The 25,246-nt window shown below is 40.3% G+C and overlaps 2 protein-coding genes across 2 annotated transcripts; one reads left to right on the forward strand and one right to left on the reverse strand.

Annotated features, from left to right (window-relative positions):
• Positions 1 to 9,973: 9,973 nt before the first annotated feature.
• LOC110519937 (zinc finger protein ZIC 1) lies at positions 9,974 to 15,829 on the reverse strand. Its single transcript, XM_021596824.3, has 4 exons — positions 15,589 to 15,829; positions 12,731 to 15,148; positions 11,224 to 11,387; positions 9,974 to 10,995 (listed from the first exon to the last, which is right to left on the reverse strand). The coding sequence occupies exons 2-4, from the start codon at positions 13,707 to 13,709 to the stop codon at positions 10,798 to 10,800; spliced, it is 1,341 nt and encodes a 446-aa protein (XP_021452499.1). The 5' UTR covers positions 13,710 to 15,148; positions 15,589 to 15,829; the 3' UTR covers positions 9,974 to 10,797.
• A 2,939-nt stretch (positions 15,830 to 18,768) lies between these two features.
• Positions 18,769 to 23,957, forward strand: LOC110519936 (zinc finger protein ZIC 5). The gene is made up of 2 exons (XM_021596823.3): positions 18,769 to 20,049; positions 21,764 to 23,957. The coding sequence occupies exons 1-2, from the start codon at positions 18,987 to 18,989 to the stop codon at positions 22,201 to 22,203; spliced, it is 1,503 nt and encodes a 500-aa protein (XP_021452498.1). The 5' UTR covers positions 18,769 to 18,986; the 3' UTR covers positions 22,204 to 23,957.
• The last annotated feature ends 1,289 nt before the right edge of the window (positions 23,958 to 25,246 follow it).

A 25,246-nucleotide genomic window follows, 5' to 3' on the forward strand; every position in this document is an offset into this window, starting at 1 on the left:
AAGGAAGTAATTCCCTAACCTTCCATAATAAAGACATCACCTACAGAGAGATGAACCTGGAGGAGAGTCCCTTAAGCAAGCTGGTCCTGGGGCTCTGTTCACAAACACAAACAGACCCCAAACTGAGCCCCAGGTTAGCAACACAATTAGACCCAACCAATCAAGGAAAATTACATTTTATTTGTCACATGCGCTGAATACAACAAGTGTAGACCTTACCTGGAAATGCTTACTTTACAAGCCCTTAACAAACAATGCTGTTCAAGAAAGAGTTAAGAAAATATGTACTAAATAGCCTAAAGTAAAAACAGCTAAATTCAAATAAAAAGTAACAGAATACAAATAATGAGGCTATATACAGGGGTTACCATTACGTAGTCAATGTACAGGTTAGTCAAGTTATATTGTACATGTAGGTAGGGGTAAAGTGACTATGCATAGATAATAAACAGCGAGAAGCAGCAGCGTAAAAACAAAGGGGGGGGGGCATGTCAATGTAAAAGGTCCAGTGGACATTTGATTAATTGTTCAGCAGTCTTATGGCTTGCAGGTGGAAGCTGTTAAGCAGCTTTTGGACCATAGACTTGTCTCTCTGGTACCGCTTGCCTTGCGGAAGCCGAGAGAACAGTCTATGACTTGGGTGACTGGAGTTTTTGACAATTTTTTTTGCCTTCCTAGGTTCTATTTTTCTCCACTTCTTGTCGACTGACGTGCCCAAAGTAAACTGCCTGCTACTCAGGCCCAGAAGCCAGGATATGCATATAATTGGATAGAAAACACTTTGACGTTTGTAGAAATGTTAAAATAATGTAAGAGACTATAACACAATTGATATGGTAGGAGAAAACTGGAGAAAAAAAAATTGATAGATCATGCTCTTTCAATGGAAAACTATGGGTCCTATGCAATTCTAGCTCCCAGATTGCAATTCCTATGGCTTCCACTAGATGCCAACAGTCTTTGTTCAAGTTTTCAGGCTTGTTTCTTCCCAAACGAGGAAGAATTTTGAGTTTTGGTACTGGGAGTCAGAGTTGTAAATCAGTGTGTGAGAGCGCGACGAAGAGGGCGCGCACTTGCTAATTTTACTTTCTATTGAACATACTTCTTTCCGTAATAAATGTTATAGTTAAATTTTAGGGTACCTGAGGTATAATAGAAACGTATTTTGACTGGTTTTAACAAAGTTTAGCGGTAGCTTTTTTGAAACATTTCTCTGCATGTTGAAAGAGTGGATTTACTGAAATCGATGGCACCAACCCTCACAGACATTTTGGTATATAGATTTTATATAACAAACGACCATGCATGTTGTAGCTGGGACCCTTGGGATTGCAAATCAGAAGAAGATTTTCAAAAGTAAGTGAATATTTAATCGTTATTTGTGATTTTACGAAGCCTGTGCTGGTTTAAAAATATTTTGATGTGGGGCGCCGTCCTCAGAGAATCGCATGGCATGCTTTCGCTGTAAAGCCTATTGTAAATCGGACAATGCAGTTAGATTAACAAGAATTTAAGTTTTTAACCGATATAAGACACTTGTATGTACAGTTGAAGTCAGAAGATTACATACACCTTAGCCAAATACGTTTAAACTCAGTTTTTCACAAATCCTGACATTTAATCAGAGTAAAAATTCCCTTTCTCGGGTCAGTTAGGATCACATCTTTATTTTAAGAATATGAAATGTCAGAATAATAGTAGAGGGAATAATTTATTTCAGATTTTATTTCATTCATCACATTCCCAGTGGGTCAGAAGTGTACATACACTCAATTAGTATTTGGTAGCATTGCCTTTAAATGCTTTAACTTGGGTCAAACGTTTCGGGTGGCGTCCCACAAGCTTCCCACAATAAATTGGGTGAACTTTGGCCCATTGCTCCTGACAGAGCTGGTGTAAATGAGTCAGGTTTTTAGGCCTCCTTGCTCGCACACGCTTTTTCAGTTCTGCCCACAAATTTTCTATAGGATTGAGGTCAGGGCTCTGTGATGGCCACTCCAATACCTTGACTTTTTTGGCCTTAAGCCATTTTGCTACAACTTTAGAAGTATGCTTTGGGTTATTGCCATTTGGAAGACCCATTTGCGACCAAGCTTTAAGTTCCTGACTGATGTCTTGAGATGTTGCTTCAATATCTCCACATGATTTTCCTCCCTCATGATGCTATCTATTTTGTGGAGTGCACCAGTACCTCCTGCAGCAAAGCACCCCCACAACATGATGCTGCCATCCCCGTCCTTCACAGATGGGATGGTGTTCTTCGGCTTGCAAGCCTCCCCCTTTTTCCTCCAAACATAATGATGGTCATTATGGCCAAGCAGTTCTATTTTTGTTACATCAGACCAGAGGACATTTCTCCAAAAAGTACAATCTTTGTCCCCGTGTGCAGTTGTTAACCGTAGTCTGGCTTTTTTATGGCGGTTTTGGAGCAGCGGCTTCTTCCTTGCTGAGCGGCCTTTCAGGTTATGTCGACATAGGACTCGTTGTACTGTGGACATAGATACTTTTGTACCTGTTTCCTCCAGCATATTCACAAGGTCCTTTACTGTTGTTCTAGGAATAATTTGCACTTCTCTCACCAAAGTACGTTCATCTCTAGGAGACAGAACGCGTCTCCTTCCTGAGCATTATGATGGCTGTGTGGTCCGATGATGTTTATACTTGCATACTATTGTTTGTACAGATGAACGTGGTACCTTCAGGTGTTTGGAAATTGCTCCCAAGGTTGAACCAGACTTGTGAAGGTCTACAATTTTTTTCTGAGGTCTTGGCTGATTACTTTTGATTTTGCCATGATGTCAAGCAGAGGCACTGAGTTTGAAGGTAGGCCTTGAAATACATCCACAGGTACACATCCAATTGACTCGTATGATGTCAATTAGCCTATCAGAAGCTTCTAAAGCCATGACATAATTTTCTGGAATTTTCCAAGCTGTTTAAAGGCACAGTCAACTTAGTGTATGTAAAGTTCTTACCTCCTGGAATTGTGATACAGTGATTTGGAGTGGGTCTAGGGTTTCCAGGGTGATGGTGTTGATGTGAGCCATGACCAGCCATTCAAAGCACTTCATGGCTACCAACGTGAGTGCTATGGGCCGGTAATCATTTAGGCAGGTTACATACGCTTCCTTGGGCACAGGGGCTATGGTGGTCTGCTTGAAACATGTAGGTATTACAGACTCAGTCAGGCAGAGGTTGAAAATATTAAATACGTGATAATCATTAGAGTATATTAACTAATTTTACGACTTTGAGAATTGAGAACGATAGTTCCTAACACCTACATTTAGTAAATTATGCATTATTATGTGACAATTTATTTAACAATTCAATTCATTATTTTTGCATTTAATGAGTGACAAAAACAGTATTGACGTTGATATATTTGACAAAGTCACAAATTTGAAAATGCCACATCATGCCACATTCTCTCAAGCATATTTTATTTATTGTTACCATTATTTATCTAGGCAAGTCAGTTAAGAACAAATTATTATTTACAATGAGCCTACACCTGCCAATCCCGGACGACGCTGGGCAAATTGTCATTCCCAATCCAGTCCGGTTGTGATACAGCCTGGATTCGAACCAGGGTGTCTGTAGCACTGAGATGCAGTGCCTTAGACCGCTGCGCCACTCGGGATCATATGATGCTGACCAAAAGCAAACATCCTGTAGTGCATGTATTTGGCTAACTGGTAAAAGACAAACTATGGCAAACTATGACTCATATAAGCGAGGGAAAAATGTATTGCCTATACCTAGGAGGGAAAATACTGTGTTATAGCCTAGTAACAACACATGTGGTGCTAGCATATAGGCCTATTCTACTACGGTGTCGAAGGTGATCTGATGGCTGTGCATATACGGGTTAATTTACAATGTGGATTCAAAAGATGCTCGCTTTAAAAACAATTTCACCCATGGGAATAGTTTTTTTGTCAGTTATTAAATGTTGTATTCAGACGGTTTGACATCAAAAAATGTTCTATAAACGAATTGACATTCAAATTAAGAATAAAGGCGGAGATGAAGCCTATAATACCTTTGAGGTGTCCTAAAAAAAAATCCACATAATGGTAAAGAAAGCAAGATCTGATGCTTTTACATTAGTTTTACCCGAACAATTATCGTACCTGGGTTAGCTAAATACCCTACTTAAAAAAGACTACCGATAACGAACAAATTGTAAAATGCAACAGGATTTACAGGTAAAACAGCCCACGATCTATCTTCATCACAAAACATAATGCCGTAAAATATACCTACTTTTCCATATTGGTTGTTGTTATTGTTAGAATCAACGCAAGGTTATAGGCATATGTACATTTTTGACAAAATGGTTAATGAACTTGAACAAGGTACTCCATTTGTTCACACTGTATATAGATTTTTCTATTGTGTTATTGACTGTGCTTTTGTTTATCCCACGTGTAACTCTGTGTTGTTGTTTTTGTCGCACTGCTTTGCTTTATCTTGGCCAGGTCGCATTTGTAAATGAGAACTTGTTCTCAACTGGCCTTTCTGGTTAAATAAAGGTGAAATAAAATACAATTTAAAAAAAGGCCTGTGGGTATTTCGTTTGATCCACTAATATCAGCATTCATTGTTGATGGTTATGCCTATCTATGGGTTTATAAGTATATAGGCCTATGAGTTCACAAAAAAATAGGACATCTAATTCAATCCAAAAACCAACTGAGTGTACGATTTTAGTAGGCTAGGTCAATGCAAATACGGTTTAAAAATATGAATATGCCTATTGAAATGTTGGCATGGTGCGTACAAGAAAGATTGACACACATAGTCGTGAGTTTATTTCACTTCAAACTTGAGTCAACTTTTATGTTACATTTTAAGTAAATTGTTCATCATTTTACAGAATATGTATTTTAGAACACATAGCTCCAAAGGCCAACAAAGCCTAGCACCTCAATTGCCGTGACTATATAGAGATATGACAAACCAAGACGTGGTGGTAGTTCCTGTGGATAGTGTGAAAATATGACTGACGTTTCTTTGGTTTGATGCCTGTCTAACAGTACACGCGTTACTCATGTAGCCTATTTGGGCTAAAGTAAATGTAAATAAAATATATGTTTACACAAGATATATTGAGGGGGAAAGAAATGCTGAGAGTGACTTTCAGTGTGCGAGAGAGAGAGAGAGAGAGAATATATAATCGGTTAGAAAATTAAGTCTGCAATTAATCGAATGTTTGTGTATGGTTTCATATTTCCCGATAATTCCAATTTCTTTATATTTTCTATCTCAATGGTAATTTGAGGGCTATGGAAAGTAGGCCAATTGAAATATTAATGACTAAATCGTAGCATTGGACATGTGATAACAGTTTCTTTCAATATGATTAATACAATTATTTCGGTAAAAAAAAGCAGGTAGTCCTACTAAGTCTGTAAGTACCAAGGCTATGATTAACAGCTAATTAAATTCATTAGTGCTATGTAAAGCGATTCGATAAATGCCCATATCTATAACACAATGAGCGTTTACTGAACAATGTCCCAGAATACATTTTCATCATGAACCTAATGCCATTCCACAAAGTCATGTTGTGTGTGTTTTTACTAAAAGTGGCATTCTGCTCCTCCCATCCTTCTTGACTGTACCTGGAGCAGAGGCATGAGCAAATGCATAAACATACTACTTAAAGCAGTTGTCCACTATATGGCTAGCCACGCTAGCCTCGCCCTCATGTCGGTGCAAGCAAGCAAACTAGGTAGTGCTAGGTATCAACAGCCAATCCAGTAGGGCCAAGAAACTATAGTAAGCTTCGATTGGTACATGACAAAAGTTCAGCTTTCCCCAACTTTGGTCCCGCCCGGTTCACGCTCCCTCGCCTATGCTTGCATCTCCCAATTGTCCCCAGCCCACTTCTCTTCCCTTCATTGAAAATTAATGGGGTTCTGTTGTTTCATCGCCCCCAACATGCTAGATGGATTTCTGCCATTGCAACAAACACCCTCCCACCTCCTCCTTGCAAACACACACATTCTCTCTCACCCACATCGGCTATACCACCCCCTTTCTCTATCTCTCTCTCGCTATATATATATATATATATATATATATATATATATTAATACAACCTTCGTTTCAATCAATAGATTTATATCGACTTCAGCTGCTCTCAATGTTCTATCAATGGTCTATTTTCATTTTGAGAAATTGTGTTATATATATTCGTATTTGTATACTTTATGTAAAGTCCTGACGACGTTTACTCTAAACTCCGAATAAACTTGTTTATTGAATGTTGAAATAATGTTTCAAATGCATCATTAGCCTATACACCTCATACGAATTACAGATTAGCCTAGAGCAAGGGCAAGTGACGCCAAAACGAAATCAAAACATGCACCGCTGCACATCGACTGGTACCCCGTGTATATAGCCAAGTTATCGTTAATCATTGCGTATTTATTCATCGTGTTATTATTTTTCCATTATTTGTATATATTTCTCTCTGCATTGTTTGTAAGTAGTCTAAGCATTTCACTGTCAGTATACATACACCTGTTGTTTGCGAAGCATATGACAAATAAAATTAGATTTTGATTGATTTGAATTTCTCTATCAATATCATCTTACAGTAATTATCTTTAAAGAAAAATAGTATCCTATTTTCTCCCAGCTCACCCTTCTCCAATGTGGATCAATATCAGAGTAGCATGTGCGGAGGAAGCAGCATCGACGCGCTGCGTGGGACTGAACTTTGACCTTTTCCCACTCAGCACAGGTCATATCATCCTCTGAGAGAGGTCACAGCACCTGCCCGGCCAGTGAGAAATGCCGAACTTCTGTCCCACGCATGAACTGGCATTAGCAGGTACAGTAGCTACTCAAAATGTATCGATGAAATAGCCTTGTGAATCAGTAAAAAAAACTGCATATTGAATCAGGACATTAGTTCACTCTATGGCTTATAGCAGGGGTATTCGACTCTTACCCTACGAGGTCCAGAGCCTACTGGTGTTCTGTCCTAACTGATCATTCATTGCACACATCTGGTGTCCCAGATCTAAATCAGTCCCCGGAACTGAGTTTGAGGGGACTATAGCAAGGCTATGTAAAGACATGTCTAAGACACCTGAACACCAAACTCTGTTAAAATAAATGATTTAACTGAGCTGGAATGGGGTATAGGACTACGGAGGAACATCATTGCACTGCCGAGGTATGTAAGCGAGCTATGCAAGCAGCCTTCATTATATGTCACAGATCATTCTAGGTACATCTATGAAAGTATAGCCTGCACTCTTAGATGAAAAGGTTCTGGATAAAACCAAACAGGTTCTATGTGTGCTTCATATATGGCACCCCTTAAGGTTATATGCTGAGTGTACAAAATATTTGGCCCACCTTCCTAATACTGAGTTGCATCCCTTTTGCCCTCAGGCCAGCCTCAATTCATAAGGTAATGGACTCTACAAGATGTTGAAAGCTTCCACAGGGATGCTGGCCCATGTTGACTAAAATACTTCCCACAGTCGTGTCAAGTTGGCTGGATGTTCTCTGGGTGTTGGAACATTGTGATACACACCGGAAACTGTTAGGTGTGAAAACCCCAGCAGCGTTGTAGTTCTTGACACACTCAAACCAGTGCGCCTGGCACTCAAATATTTTGTCACAACATACACAATCCATGTCTCAATTATCTCAAGGCCTAAAAATCATTATTTAACCTGTATCCACCCATTCATCTACACCGATTGACGTGGATTTAACAAGTGACATCAATAAGGAATCATAGCTTTCACCTGGTCAGTCTGTCATGAAAAGAGCATGTGTTCCTAATGTTTGTACACTCAGTGTATATAGAACCGAAATTGGTTCCATTTAGAACCCTATATGGAACCAATTTGGTTCAGTGAAGAAGAACCCCTGGGGTACTGATCAAAGAACCTTACAAAATGGTTCTACATAGAACATTTAGGGGTGCCATATAGAACCCTTTATGGATCTATCCAGAACATGTTTTTTTCTAAAAGTGTGGAGAATTCACATCGTCTCAGAATGAGAAGCTACCTCAGATACTCGCCAACTGCATCAATATGCACTCGGTTATTCTCGTGACGTTCGATTTTTGTCTTGTGGCCAACCCCTTCCCTAAGGCATCACTATATTTCATTTTCTACGGACAAAAGCCTGTATGCCAGTATGGTCATTGGTGGGTGGGCAAAAACATCACACATGAAGTGTAATAGCCTACGTGTTTAGGCTATGATGAACGAGTGCACATAGTGAGGAAAGACAGGACTAAACACTCGAAATACGCAATGTGAACCCGCTCAGATTTCCAACGAACCCACCTCGAGGCTACAAGCCCGCTGTTGAAAAGAACATGTTGCATCCGGCTCCTTTTCTAAACTATATCCATGTATTGTGTAATAACATCAAACAATGTTGTTGTTTGTCAGTAGCGAGAAATATTTTGCGTTTTCTAGTCGACTGTGGTTTTATTGAATATGACAACTATTTGAATATTGTTTTTTTCCAGGGGTACTTTGTATGTCTAAACATCACTTGCTTAGGTCTACACACCATGTATAAAAGGGATGCAGTTTGGCTATGTGTTAAACCAGAGCCGTATATTAATCGCAGTTTTGATAATCCGTGCCTTCCAAATATTCTGTAACCTAGACTCCCCTCTCTCTGTTTTATTTACAGATGGGAAACCACTCAAATCGTCTCAAATAGCTTAGTGTGTATTTTGTGTTGTATCAACCTGTGTTGCCGAAACAATACAAAATACTCACTATTCCAGAAAACAAGAGTCTCAGTCTAAGAAAGTATTCACAAGTGGTTGAAATAGATCAATACAGTTGCATTCATTATAGGGTCACACAACCGTGTCTCGTTATACAGAAGGCTCGAGCCCGGCTCAGGGCCGAGTCAAGTCCAAGTTCAAGGCTGCTCTGACAGCGCAACCCCCCTGTCAAATGCCCTGGATGGGGGAGGGGATTTTCGACTGTGTTTTCGGCAGTGCAGGGTTCTCTCTACCAAACATAAAGCCTGTGACAAAACGGTTAAAAGATACTGCCGTTTAATGAAACTCAATTTGAAATTGCCAGTCATTGCCAGGTGTTAAATAAAACAATTATATTGAATTTGGATGCATGGGCGATACTATATGGTGGAGTTATAAATTAGCCTGCGGGTTCGAGTAGCCTGATTTAGAGTCTTTTTACTTTCAAGTAGACATACATTTTAGTTGAGTTTATAATTTGGCCTAGCATGCATAAATAAACCTCAGCCACAATGTTTGTTTTGTGACCAGCGAGATGGTTTGGTTCGGCCTAGTCTACGCGTTAATCTTGCAACTTTTAATTTAGCCCGCCATATTGAAAATGCAAGCCACATTAGCAGGAGTCGCAGACCATACATGTTCATAAAAATCAATTACAGGCCATGACTAATGCATAAGACCTGGTGCTATAGAGCTGACGGGTTTATAAGAGGTAAACTCCAACATTTGGGAATGATCTGAGGGCATAAAGAAACAATATCCTAAGCAATGCTTGTTTCAACACTGGAAGCAGAATGTCATTTACATAGTGCAGATAACCCATATCCTCATAGCATGCATGCTCTAACTGACCTAATGTGACCTAATAGCCTGCTTTGAAAATAGGTATCATATGAAAAAGCTGATCTGAAATGACCCGCCAAAGAAACAGCTTCGGGCACCAGTAGAGTGCACTGTTAAAAACAAAAAAATCCTGTTGTTTTTTATGGTAATTTACTGTCAGTCACTTACCTTTAAGTTACAGTAAAAAAAAAAGTAAACTATGTTACAATAAATTCCAAATACATTTTGGTTTAACAGTGCATTACTGTAAAATGTTCCGTTTTTTTGCCAGTAATTAACCATAAAAACCATAACCATAAAAACAACAGGATTTTTTTAGTGTGCCTATTCTGGGTATGAAGATATCAAGAGAGGGAAATGTTTTTTTAACACTTGCAACACTTTTATTATATTTGTATGCAGTAAAATTCTTATCACAATAATGAAGAAAACACCTCTTTAACTTTGAACAAAAGCACATAACAAAACAACTGCCCCTGTTTAGCTCACAATTGTACATATTTATAGTAAAGAAACATTCTTTATAAATATTGTTTAATTTGTAGTAAATACCATAATTTAATTACAAACGGATAAATATGGCAGTAGATATTTACAAAAGGAAGGATGTAAATTACAGAAAATCCAACGGTACAACGTCTAATCTTCCAGACATTTCACAATTAAAAACTTGCAAAGCACAGAACATCACAAGTTAAGCCCAGCAAACTAAAATATAAGCCAACATTCACAAGCAAAATATGGTGGACTGTTTGAGTTAAGTGTTAACTTTGGCACTCTTTCCAGTTTATAGATGTTTAGTATAGTTACAATCAATTTGCCTTAGGATCACAATATTTAACATCATAATACAACTTGAATCGTAAAATGTGCACTAAAAGTCCAGTTAGAGAAATAGCTACCATTGAAGGAACATCTATCTATACACCACAGAACGACAAAAATCTACCACAACCAATGGGAAAGAGGGAGTGTAATAATTATTTACAAATATATTGAATGCTCCTTGAACATATTACATATTTTCTTCTGTTGGTAAGTGAGTTCTCTTCCCTGTTGGTTTTAAATCTATTCATATGCTTTTGAAGCGTTCATAGTATTCATGCTCTCCTCCGTGCATGAGTGTCCGAATCTCCTGCGCTGGTTCTGAGCAATGGTTCTGTTATTCGCTGTTCGGTTCAGTCCTAAACATACCATTCACTGAAATTAGACGATAGGCTGCTGTGACCGTTGTTGTTGTGGACTGCGGACGCGGGTGAAAGATTGTTGTTGCTTTGGGTCTCGGTGGTGGGGGAGATTAAGCCGGGCGGTGTGGATGACTCGTAACCAGAACTGGCTGCAGGCGAGGAGTCGGACGCTGGAGGGGGGGCCGCTTCGTGGACCTGGAAAAAGTGCAGGTACTATTTGTATATGATATGATGATGGGACATTGTGAAGTATGACTTCAAAGTGCTTCAGGAATGATGGGGAAGGTAATTGTGTAGGCCTAAATAACAGAGGAAAACCAAATCCACGACAAAACATGTCCTAAGCACGCAAAACACAGACGTAAACAAGCCTTAGGCTACGTGTTAATATCAGCTGGAAAGTGAAAGACAAAGTCCATTTACCTTCATGTGTTTTCGCAGAGAGCTGGGATGTGTGTAGGACTTGTCACACATTTTGCAAAGATATGGTTTGTCAGACGTGTGGACATGCATGTGCTTCTTTCGGTCACTGCTGTTGGCAAACCGCCTGTCACAGCCTTCAAACTCACACTGGAATGGTTTCTCTCCTGCATAAAAATAGGGATAAAACAGACACGTTAGATGCAGTTCCTCAGCAAAAGCCTACAAAACGACTATGCCTTAGGCCTAATACTATACGAGTTGCGTTCAATAACATGGCCATTCAACCACGAGCAGCGGGTTATATAGTCATATAGCTAGCTAGCTATTCGTCAAAGTTAGTGAATGCAGTGGTGCTCACACATGCCTTCTATTCGGTTAAATCTCAGTTGTATCACCAACTTAATTTAAAGAGGGTTAACTTCATTTGTGGGACCAGACGTTTTCTCTTTTATGCAGGAAATTGTGGGTTTTAAGAAATAGTAAAACATTTAGGCCTATGGCTATTTGTTTTGAATCACAGCAAATTAATGTAAGTAGTATGTAAAATTACTTAAGAATATTTATTTGATATCCTACTTCAAAAATGAAATGCAAAATTGCTTAATTAGGCTCCAGGATGACTTAAATGTATATAATCAAAACGTCCCATGTGGGGCAATAGCTTCTGGTGCAGAGGGCGCGCCATTTGATTGGAAACAATAAGGAATTAGCACCTGACCAATTCCAATCCCCCCCCCAGAAAATAGTGAAAATGTGAAAGGCTGGTAATGGCCCGTCTAGCACCTATTATCAATGGATTGCGTGAGAAAAGAAAAGGGCCATGACACACATTCACACTCGCCTGAAGAGTAAGCACACCAAACGATTTCCTAAAACCAAAAAGCCAAACATTATTTCTCAGTGGACAAAATAAAATAACAAAATCTATTTTCTGAAAAAGAGGCGAGGCATTCCGAATAGAATCCTAAAAGCTCAGTCTTGCATAAACATTCAACCGGTTGATGAGATTTAAGCTACAGGAGCCTACTCCGCGCAAGCAATGCACTGCGAGCCAGAAGCCTTAAACTCGCCTTTGACCCATTTTAAAGTTGACGGACCACAAAACATCAAAAGCATATTACATAATTACATAATACATTTCATTTCTTCAACACTGTGTAAACGCTAATTGTTTCCAGACTCGCCAGCTATGTGATTGGGGTACTATTGGATAATCGAATTCACACTTTAGTCTATAGCGAAACATATATATATTTTAATCTAAATCTACTTTGACCATAGATGTGAATGTCTACTTTGGCAGTCTAAAAATACCACTACTGTGATTTAATATCGTCTGGGGCATTTTGGCGACGAGAAAAAACGCTTTTTGCAGGCCATAGGCTACAATTGGCTATGATGAAATAAAGCATGGCGCATTGGCATGGTGAATTCTAAAATGTGCAGTGTACATTTGCGAAACGAATAAATACGAGAGGTAAAATGCTATAAATATCGTATAATTTACCTGTATGTGTACGCTTGTGAATCTTCAAATTTTCCGACCTTGCGAAGACCTTGCCACATCCAGGGAAGGGGCAGGGGAAGGGTTTCTCACCCGTGTGGACCCGAATGTGATTCACCAGTTTGTATTTCGCTTTAAACGGTTTGCTCTCGCGGGGGCACTCTTCCCAAAAGCAAATGTGGTTGCTCTGCTCCGGTCCGCCGACGTGCTCCACGGAGACGTGCGTGACCAGCTCGTGCATGGTGCTGAAAGTTTTGTTGCAACTCTTCTTGGGGTTGCTCAGCTGCTCTGGGTCGATCCATTTACAGATGAGCTCCTGCTTGATGCACTGCTGCCGCATGTAGCGAAAGAAGGCACCGGGGTGGTGGTGGTGGTGAGCTCCCATGTTCATCCCCATGTTCATATTCATGCTGCTGTACTGGTTATGGAGCTGGGCGGCCGAGTAAGGGTCGGTCCTTGGGCTGGAGACCTGGTGGTACTGGTCGGAACGCCCGAAAACCTCGCCCGGTAGTCCAAGACGCATTTGCCCATTGAGCACATTCGGGGATCCGTGGGGCCCATGCTGGTCGTGAATCCCGGGGAACAGAATGTGGCCTTGGCTGTCTGTGTGGGTATGATGAAGAGACCCCGCCGTGGGGCCGAAAATAGCGTGTTGGCTGCTCGCCGGAGATGATTCTCCGAAGCCTCGGCTGCGAAAGAGAAAGTCCCTGGTGGTGTTGAACGGGGAACTCGCGTACGAGGTGACATGGGCTGCATGAGCCCCCAAAGCCCCTGCGGGGTAGCCGGGCGCCTGGGAGGTGAAGGCAGAGCTCTGTCCTGGAGAAAGATCATGGTTCAGTTTAAATGCACCCATGTGTGCCGAGTCGACGAAGCTATTTTGTGCTAAACTCAAGTCTCTCTCCTGCATCTCGCTCGCTGTGTGATGCCTGGCAAACGTGCCAACTCCCAGTCCGGGGAACTGGTGACCTGCGTCCAGTAACATGGTCTCTCAAAGCGAATTTCGTTCGAATCAGCTTGTGTGTATAACAAAAAAGTAGAAAAAATACAATTCAATTGTCTATTCAGTTATCGAAATAACAACTTCCATGCATGGAACCACCATATCAGGCGAAGCTCAAAGCGATGATCCACTCATAGGACGAAAAAAAACCTATACAGCTCGTCTTACCGAACACGTCTATATTCACTGGTAGTTAACTTTTAACAACAACCAAAAAATCCCCATCAAAGGAAGTAAAGAGATTCCTTTGCGTTTTTCCTCTGGAAACTGTGAATGTTGATTGCTTTTAAACACACACGAATAATTGAATAATTATCTTAATATCTGTCCTAGCACGAAGAGAGAGCGGGGTTTGGCAGCATCTCGGATTGTTGTTCCGATTTGTGTGTTTATTTCTTTCGCTTGCCTGTGTTTATTGCGTAGGGTCCCTCTTTCTCCGTGGACTGGCACTAGCGCCTCTTACGCCCCCTTTAACTGAAGCCCGGCCATTCATTCCACGCAGTCTCATTGGCCACTGCGTCTCATCAATCCCAGGTGCCCCTCCAATAGCAGGTACCGCTTTAGCGACTAATAGCTGATCGCCATTTTCCACTAATAATTGCCGCCTACTTTTTAGGAGAGGCATTTAGGGGAAGAGAGAGAGAGAGGGAGAGAAAATAATATCGGATATGAAGCCTTAAAACCTTAATTTTATAGGTTGATGTATAACGGGTGGATTGACAATACGACATTGCACGTTGTGTGATAATGGTGTTTAAAAACCTGAGCTATAGAGTTAAAGAAATAACTGTAAGTGAACTAGCGAATGGGGTTTTGGGGTAGAAGGTGGGGTCTGCACATTTCATTCAACATTAGACAGGCGGATTTAATTAGAAACGATAGTCAATAATTTAGCCAAACCACTATTTTATATTTTGACCGTGTTTCTCTTACAAATAAATACAGTAATTATATGTGCGAAATAACGCACGTTTATGGGGAAATGCATATCACAAGTTCTGCTATAGAAAAGTAGGAATATACAGCAGAAACAGAAGCATATAATGTAGCATATCAGAACACAACATTTCATGAAATAGAACTGATTATACTGCATACTCTAGAGTACTCCCTTAAAATAGTTGCTGATCATTTACCCCTATAAAGAAAATGATGTATGTTCATAGCCTCTGCACCTACAGCCTTCAGTGAGCTATAGACTCATGTAGACAATAGCCTACGTACATTTGTTCCAAGTATTACACCGCCACGCACCCGAGGTTTAAATTTACCTTGTTTTCATAGAGAGTTGGGTCGGTGGTTTGTCCATTTTGCTTAGATATCTTGCACAGTTTGTCAGTCTTGCCTTAGCTGCAAAATATGACTTTTGTTTATTTTAGCTGCAATCAACCGCACGAGCCTATGTTTGAACGTTTTCTCTCCTGCAAAAGCAAAAAACGAAATGCATTAGATGAGTTTAACTATAGATAGCCCTAATGCAAAACCTATTGCATAGGCCTACACACATCATTTCGGATTAGTCATCATTTGGTGAACATTACCCCTACACGTGGGTGAGTTTGGTGACAACAGAGCTTCATATTACAACGCAATGGGCTAATAAAGAAAACAGATCTCTATATAACAAATAGCCTTCACCCAAAAGCCGAATGGTCTTCAATTGCCATAGCCTACCATAAAGTCACACTCAATCAGAACAAGAAACCTCTGCGGCTGTTCATGTCTGCAAAAACATGGCCAGCTCACAAGGTTTGCTACTATCGTGAGTCTTTTCGTCCAAAGCGCGTACTGTATGGATTGCGTTCAAAATCAAAGCTGCGCATTGAAATGTACTCACTAAAGGGAAAGGAAGTTTACTTACACTTCCATTTAATTCAAGTCCCACAAGTCCTCCTGCTCCAAGACACATCATATTTTCTCTTGTCCCTCTCGGCTCCCAAATACTCTAAAAAAGCGGTCAATAATGGGACCGGGAGTAGGACGTCTGAAAACTTTGGGAATCCTGTCCCTCTCTCAGCCCCAAAGCGGGGGCAGCCGCAGCGTTCTCTGCCATTCTTCCAATTTCTCTCCGCACCGCGGGACACGCAGGAGCTGATCCAAGTTCAAAGTCACGTATGCCGACCTCTCTAAAGAACTTCTCTATTTCGGTGGAAAACCCCTTCCCTGTCACTTGATAGGATAAAAATTAAAATAAATTAGAGAGAAAGAACTCAATCGGACCAAAGGCGCATATCTGTGGGTTCTTATTTCCCTCAAACTCAGGAGAAAGGGGGATTCTGAAAATCCCCAAAGACCAGTAATTCAACAGATTACTCAGAGACAGAAAGTCTTGAAAAGGGTTAGAAATATAAAAAACATTATACAAATGTATAGAAATGAATATATTGATACCAACACACATTTGATTATGCCTAGTTTACAGAGAAAACAACTCCCACATAAATTCTATCCAAATATTCACGACATTGCTTATGATCTGAATATGTCCGACAACAAGGCTAGTAAATAAAACAATGTATGTTACCCTTAATGGCACAGCGCCTAACGCAAAGGTGAAGGAAACTGGGCGTATTTCACTAGTTCATATTTGACAATATCAATATGTTGACGCATTGGAAGGTTACTTGTGTGGTTTCCGTGACCTTGTGTGATTCATGGATGTTTGACCTATGACCCGTTAAGACCACATATGCGGCACTTTTGGCTTCTTCTGTAAAATAAACCTTTTTTCTTTTGAATAACAAAGCGCCTTTTGTTTAAACACTTTTAAAGATTTCGCTCGCTTCTTCCAGCTGGGCGTCTGAAGTAAGTAGCCTTACGGGCTTAGGAGCGTTTTAACTAATCAGAAACAGAGAATTGAACTACTTCACTCTTTTGGTAAGTTCAGACGGGTGCTCCTCGTTGAATTAAGCTAACAATATTCGGATATTCTATCATAGCCATATTAACCACGGACCCTTCTTTTTACTAATATGGTTTGTAAAGTAATACATTCATTCGCTTTTATTATACCCTAGAGATCCCATTGAGATTGGAATCGTATTATCGAGTGAGCCACTTGTTCGTAGATGATAACAACACACTGTATGTATCCCAAGGTGGTCGATAAATAGACATTTCTATAAATATACATTTAAAAGTTGGCAGCCTATACACCTGCTATTTTTATGTGTAGCTTATCTATTAATTTGGTTTCTTAAAAAGTCTAGGGAGGTGTGCTTCCTTTTAATTTGAATTATGCATGGTGGCTTTTTATATTCTAAAAGTAAGACAAAATATACTTTATGACACTTTGAAGCACGTATAGTCGACCTACCAATGGTAATTATTAGTTTATACCACAGGTGCATGCAGACCTATTCCCTTTTAAGTCAATACCCATATACGCCAAAGTTCTGATAGAGTCAATATCACGGATCATTTTACTCAGTACTATTTATGTTGTTGAGCATCGTCCATGGACATTTTAAAAGCATTTTAGAGATTATTTTCCCTCTTGAAACCCGAATAGATTGCTCCAACTGATTCGATTTTAAATAATCTATGAGTGCAACTGTTGATTTTCAAGTCATTAGAAAGTAAAAAGTATACACGCCAAGAGTGACTTGGATAATAATAATTTTACAGATTTCATTTACATATGTTAATGTTGTAAACTTTAGGGTCAAACAAATTAATCTGAAAAAAAGTAACATAAAAGTCATCCTCAGATTGACAACTGTCCTCTTGCTTCATTCATGGCTAAAGTCAATAAAAGTGAACCTAAGTATTTTGAGAGGATCAGTGGCAATTTGTGGAGAAACTATTTACACAACTCAACTCCCTCCATGCATGGAGCAATGCTGAAACCTTAGATTTCGAAAGTAATTTTGTAAAAATAAATTGATAGGTCTTAAAATATAATAACGTTTACCTCATCTCATCAATGAATTTAATACAATGTATGTGTAATTTGTTCATCAAATGTTGGCTAAAGACTAAAAGATGGACATGATTTTTATATGCAACATGTTTAACTTGTGAAATTTGGCACTCTGCACGGTGTGTAGCCTACTTTAAATGAATTCATTGGCATCCATTTCAATAATACAATTCATAAATCAACTATTTTCTCTGGCAAACACTTGTCTTGTATTGATAAAATATTCCATTCTTTCTACAGAATGTGCTTGTAGGCTATATCTAAGCAACATGTATACCTCCATATATTAGCACAAATAAAATCACAATATTCCGACTTTGCTTTATGCACGGATTGTTGAACAGTATTAAACGATATCCAGTTGTACTTGCACAACTTGTGCATTACTGTATTAGGCTACTGGTGTATAAAGTTGCAATAGCCTAACTCAATAAATCAGAAACGTAACATGGACAGACGTCAACTGCATAGTAGGCCTGCATGTCACACATATCAAGTGGACATTTTTCTAGCCTATTTATTTTAAAGGGGAAATATGCTATGGTGGTAGGCTTTATAAAGTATGATTGTATGCAAATAAAAACATGCATATTGTATACTACATAAATAAATACAGATAATAGACACTGAATTTGAATCACTACTTTGAAGTGTTGTGGACAATGCGCAATTTCAAGCTTCCCCTATGGGGTACAAAATAAGTTGTTTCAGACCATGGCTTTAAATGTATTTGATTGGCTAATTATCTCCATTATTATTTATTTGTATTAATTTAATTTGACCTGAATAAAAGTCCACGTATTTGAGTTATGCTGAAAAAAAGGTGTTTTCCACATTGGGGTTACGCCAATCACTGGAAAAGAAAAATAAGAGATGAACGTCTGTATAGCCTACTGTATACGTCCTACATTGTATCCACATGCGCCATCCCCCAGTAAACACCGAGGGCATAAACATATTTACTGGTAACTTCGTGAGTAGGCCTACAACATTTTGGAGTCAACAGCGATAAAGAGAGCGAGGGGGCGGAACCCCGCTGAGCCCCTGCGCTGAACTACAGCCAATCGCTTCGTTCTCTTAACTGTCAGTCACCTAAATCCGTCCAATACCCGCAGTGCCATTTCTAAACTGTATTCCCTACTGCGTCCTCCAACTGTTGTATGTTCTGCCAATCGCTTGAGGACAGAGTGGGAAAAGGAACAAGCAGAGTTAGAGGCAGGACAAAATAAGTTGTATAGACCGCATATATACATATATTTTAATGTTTTAGAAAATCGCGGTGGCGGGGGGAGAAACAATAGTGGTGAGAGTGGATGGACTTGACAGTGTAGTTAGTAATGGAGTCCCCTTTGAGCAAGAGGAATCCAGCGATAAGATTAGCGGATTTGGCAGCGACTCAACCTCTTCCTCATCAGAATATGACAGGCTTCCCGGGGCTAGGGGGGCATCACCCTCACTCCCACCATGCTCACCACCACCCCGGAGAGATGGGCAACGACCCCGGAGTGGCACTCACTCCATTTGGACCCGAGCACATGGCACAGACAAATGCTCTCAAACTTAGCCCCTCTCAGCATATTCAGAGCTATCCTGAAGCCCAGACCGTCGCAGTGGCAGCAGCATCCTTCACTTCTACTCAGACCACAGTTGGTTACCCCGTGGCTCCTCACCCAGGCTACTCTAACAGCAGGGACTACATCCTCAGGAGAGAACTCTCAGCTTCGGCTATGCATGCACTTGGCGACCAGCATAGTTCAGCCTCCTCCCCTCATCACCATGGCATGTTCATCTCCCCAACAGGTGCTTATGGGCATGCCGAGACTTGTGCCCTTCCACTTTTCTCTGGACTCCATGACCAGGCAGCACCAGGTGCCCACCACCACCACCATCACCATGCCCTCAACGGGCAGATGCGTTTGGGTCTACCGGGGGACATCTACGGCAGGCCAGAACACTTCGTCCACAGGCCCGAGCATTATGGACCTTCTTCCCTCCACAGCTACAACTCCATGAACCTCAATGTGAACATCGCTTCTGCTCCTCACGGAGCCGCGGGGGCGTTTTTGAGATACATGAGGCAGCCCATCAAGCAAGAGTTAATCTGCAAATGGATTGATCAAGAGCAAACTTCAAAGAAGCCCTGCTCCAAAACTTACAGCACCATGCATGAGTTGGTCAACCATGTCACCGTGGAGCACGTCGGGGGACCGGAGCAGAGCAGTCACGTCTGCTTCTGGGAGGAATGTCCACGCGAGGGGAAAGCTTTTAAGGCGAAGTACAAACTGATAAACCACATCCGAGTTCACACGGGAGAGAAACCCTTCCCTTGTCCTTTCCCCGGCTGTGGAAAAGTGTTCGCTCGCTCTGAGAATCTAAAGATTCATAAAAGGACACACACAGGTCAGTGAAAGTGCGCCTGAATTATTTTAGAGCTGCATCAAAAAACAGAAATAGATATCTTTAATCATAGTAGATTAGAAGCTTTGACACTGTTAAATAAACTTTTCGTTGTAGACAACAAATATGTATTGTAAAAAGTTTTCATTTTAACTGCTGGCGGGCATCTGGTGACCATGCGTAAAAGTAACGGGGACGAGATGTAATCGAATAGAACTAACTATTCATACAGTCGAGCCAAGGCATCGCCTGATTTGATGTACAGTTTCTGAAACATAAGCTTGTTAGACATTGAACTAGACGTGGGTGGTTATGCCATATGTTTTGTGAACCTTGCTTACGCATTTCCAAGTGAGTGAATACCAAGTGTATTCCGTAGAAGACGTTTACGCCTATATGGCTCATGTTACTGCTATATCGAATCGTCGCAACAGAAAAAAACATCCTCTCAATCTCTATGTACTGATTTTATACGTTACTATATCGAGCTCCGGGTGAAAATTAAACCATATATTTTTGGTTGAAGTTATAACAGTTTTAGACTGTGTTATAGGCTGATGATAACCACATCGAAACTTGACTCACAATCATTTCAGGCTGAAGATAAACAACAAAGCGAAAACGGGCCACTGGGGCTTGCTTTTCTTCCAAATTGATATACAGTAGCCTAGAACTTGCCATTAAAGGCCAACAACAGCAATGGCGTTAATGCAAGACAGTCTAAACACGTGTAGTATGATGCAATACAGTATGCAGTGCCGCGCGTGCTATGTTACCGAATAGCCTGCAAAGCAGACCAACTTTCCAACGTATAACTCACACGACTACTTATTCAAGATGAAGCCAGTATGTCATTAAGGATTAAGGGCTGGCCTGTTTGGAAAGCAAATGGCTCCCAAGACTGGTGTGTGCCCAGAGGGAAGGGGCTGCTCCAACACCATGTCCATGCTTTGAAGGCATGAGATCTTGATAGCCTGGTGTATGATTTGTATATTTTGAATCGTCCATTTTACAATCGTAAAATATTTTTATAATACAAGCATTACACCATATAGGATTATCGTTATAAAAAAAAGACATTCATTTAGGCCTACAAATGCACTTGTTTCCTCATTACTAAGCTACACATTTCCCCCACGCCTTCACGCAGAATAGCCCACGGGCCACCCTATGTTTCATGTAAGTGAGTCAGTCAGGAACATGCCTAGTACATGTGGGAGAGGAGTGGCGGCGGGTGTAGATGTATAATAGATATGGTATGTCGGACAGGAAGCCCTTGCGGCAGAATGGGCTGCCACACCGACCATTTATGGAGTAATTACTGCGGGAAGTGGTATGTTACCAGGCAGTTAAGCCATGGATTCAATTATAGTCCTAGTTTGGGTAGAGCATGTGTACGTTCCTGTTGAATAAGTGGAAAAATCCATAATAGTTTGTATAGGCCAAATTAAAAGGAATTGACATTGCAGTTTGCTGGGAATATATTGTATGCTATAGGTTTGATGTCATACAAATGGTTAATGATCCCATCCATTTGGTAACTTTATTATTCTCCTTGGACTTTGACGAAATGCTTTTATAAAGGCCAATATAAAATGTCTTCATCATGTTTTTAAAACACAAAGTGCACATTATGTTATGGTACATGCACCCTTTCCGGAGAGTTATTGGATATGAGTAGCCTAATGATAAATGTCTCCATCTCCATCTCTTCCAGGAGAGAAGCCTTTCAAGTGCGAGTTTGACGGCTGCGACAGGAAATTCGCCAACAGCAGTGACCGGAAGAAGCACTCCCACGTCCACACGAGTGACAAGCCTTACTACTGCAAAGTCCGAGGCTGTGACAAGTCCTACACGCACCCCAGCTCGCTGCGAAAGCACATGAAAGTCCATTGCAAGTCGCCCCCGCCCCCTTCCGCCAACGCTTCGTACCATTCCTCTACAAACCTTCTCAGTGCGCCCCTTTCTCCTGCCTCCGAACCGCACAGGAACCGGTCAGCAAATCTCTCGCCTCAGGTTACCAACCTTAATGAGTGGTACGTGTGCCAGGGGAGCGGGGGACCCAACCATCTCCACACCCCATCCAGCAATGTGCCAACGACGGACTCGGAAGAGGAGGACACTTTCAGAAATTCAGACCCAAGGACAATGCTCTAATGTTTACAAACAGAAGAAGAAAAATAATTGCCCAAATTGTCTCTCAAATGTGTATATGTGTAGTAGCCTAACGCTTCGAACACACCGACAGTGTTTTGCGCAAAATAAGACGCAGCATAATCTGGATATGTATGCAACAACAGTTCAACATTCACCTTCTGCTACCATTACTGTCAAGCTGTAAACACATACAGTTTGACCCATATGTTCGATAAATCAACGTATGCACCAAACCGAACGCACTGCAACTGCCTCTGCAACGCAATGCTGCAAGGCAAACGCAGCGTTTCATTGGAAATGAATGTAATTCTGTTGTACCAAAATGCAACGACACTGTCAGTGTGATCGAAGCGTAAGACCTAATAAGTGCATGAGGACTGTACTGGCTGTAAGCATATCAATTGGACTTTATATGAAGCAAGAAATAGCGCCGCGGATGTCAGATGATGAATAACAACAACTGCCTTTAAAACGTGCCCTCTTTGTTTCCTTTCTAAAGAGCTGAATGTATCGACATATCAACAAGTCTCAACATAGAAAAGCTACAATCACCAGTATTATTTGAGAAAAGGAAATCATATATATTAAAAGGACCAAGAGAAGCCTAAATATAGGTTACTGGAAACATAAATACAATGTAATTCGTAAGGATAAAAGCCTTTGGAAAAATACCTACATAGCCTACATATGCGGGCTACATTTACATGCATGCATCTTTTAACATGATTAAGTCATAAGTTCTTAATTAGGCTTACATTGACATTGTCCATATGATCGCAACTCCTCGAAATGTTACTGTTGACTGATTAGTCAATGTCTAATCTCTGACAGAAGGGAGAAAACAGACGTTGTTGCTCACGCAAAGTACATGAGCCTTGAACACTAAACATCCCAAAATGGTGGAGTTGCATTTCATTTTTCTTCTGAATACCTCACAGTAGATGCGAGAACTAATGTAAACATCCAATTGAATTTCGAACACCTGCAGAGAGCGAGAGACATGTCGCACACACATGACCCAATTAAGTCATAAATAGGAATCAAAATAATAATGGCTAACAGCTAAGTGTCTTAAAGGGTTCATATGTAGTTTTGATATTAATACAATGACTAAGTTAGGATATATATTTTTTGTCCTAGGCTATTTAAGAAGTATTTAAGACTATATTTGATGCAAAAAAATTACACCAGTGTTTTTCACTCGTTAAAGAGTAGCCTACGAATAAGTCATTCGAGACCATAAATATGTACACTGACAGATTTTGTCCCTAACGGTCGGATTTGTATATAATTGTATTATTACTCGTGATTGTTGTTCTTAGTCTTAATTACGAAGAATGTTGTTTTGTACATTGTAATTTATTTGCTGGTATTAATGTTGTAATGGATTTACAGAGACACCAAAGAATAATAATATACATTTTGGTGAATAAGTAGTAGCTTACTGATTGATGCTTTTGATCTTGTTCTGTAAAAGAAAAAGTATTATTCTTTACTTGAATATAGGCAGTGTAAAGTATTATTCTTTACTTGAATATAGGCAGTGTAAAGTATTATTCTTTACTTGAATATAGGCAGTGTAAAGTATTATTCTTTACTTGAATATAGGCAGTGTAAAGTATTATTCTTTACTTGAATATAGGCAGTGTAATGTGAAACGTCCCTCCTCTCGCATGCCCTTTGCAGTGACTGTGTTTTTCTCTATGAGGTGCGTGGTGCCGTTGGTTATGTTGGATAAAAAGTGATGAAAAATCTATGATTGTGCAGACCCTTGATGTTCGTGATCCAATTGACAGTATAAATTCAAGCTAGAGCTGAATAAACACACAAGGCCGAGTTAATAGGTGTTTTTTGGTTTACATAACTTTATTGTTTCTTCGTTGAATTCAGGAGGCCTGCCAGTGCCGGATGCCATTCCTTAAACAAGAAGATATATAATGTACTTGTTTACATGCAGTAAATGCAACTACTGGTAAAATCAGTTGTTTTATTTGTTTTATTTAACCTTTATTTAACTAGGCAAGTCAGTTAAGAACAATTTTTTTATTTACAATGTCGGCTTAGGAACAGTGGGTTAACTGCCTTGTTCAGGGGCAGAACGACAGATTTTTACCTTGTCAGCCCGGGGATTCGATTTTCGGTTACTAGTCCAACGCTCTAACCACTAGGCTACCTGCCGCACCTTGTAAAACTGTTATCACATTATTATAGCCTACAGAAGATCGAAGTAACTTAGGCTCCAAACACATTTCAAAAGAAAAATGCATAATTATTGACAGTTAAAGTTTTCACTATTGAATGGTAACTCACATATAACAGGCCCAAGAAGGGGCTGGCATAAATAAACCAATCAGAAGGGCAAATGGGGAAACGTATATCCCCTTAATGGGTCTCTAAAACGTGGGACAGCACAAGCAACCGAGACATGAATCATTCATGGTAAAAAAAGACAATAGATAAGATCTGACAATACGCAGAACCTTGTACGAAGTATATAAAACAAGTCCCCGTCTTATTTCCTCCATTAAAAGGCACAATCTCACTTTAAACGTCGCCCCTGTCCAATGTATAGAATTCAAATTGACCAAAGCGAGTTCTGCACCACTTCAAAGGCCTGATATACTTCTGAGCCGAAGGCCCGCCGCTTTGACACTCTTCATGGTGCGTTAGGAATTCTATGACAATTGGGGAGCGAGCCGCTCACATTTGAATATGTCTGGTAAAAAAAACACTAACTGCCACTAAATGGACGGTCATCAAAGAGCACAGTGCACCTTCTCCCCCAAAAAGCCTCATGTGTCGACACAGACAGCCCTATATTTTCACATAAAAGGGCAAAACAAGAACAACACAGGCTGTTCTTGTTTTGTCCCCATATATTGTTTACAGAAAATGGAATGCAGGGACACACTCTATTGTTTTTTTGCTCTTTTTTATGTGAAAATGTATGGTGCTATAGGATGGGCAAAGAATAGGCAAAAAATTGGAATTTATACATTCAGGCCTACAACCGGCACAGGTGAACTTCATATGTCTCAAATAG

Source organism: Oncorhynchus mykiss, chromosome 3, assembly GCF_057628025.1.
Source record: "Oncorhynchus mykiss isolate SJ-2025 chromosome 3, ASM5762802v1, whole genome shotgun sequence".
Classification (NCBI taxonomy): domain Eukaryota; kingdom Metazoa; phylum Chordata; class Actinopteri; order Salmoniformes; family Salmonidae; genus Oncorhynchus; species Oncorhynchus mykiss.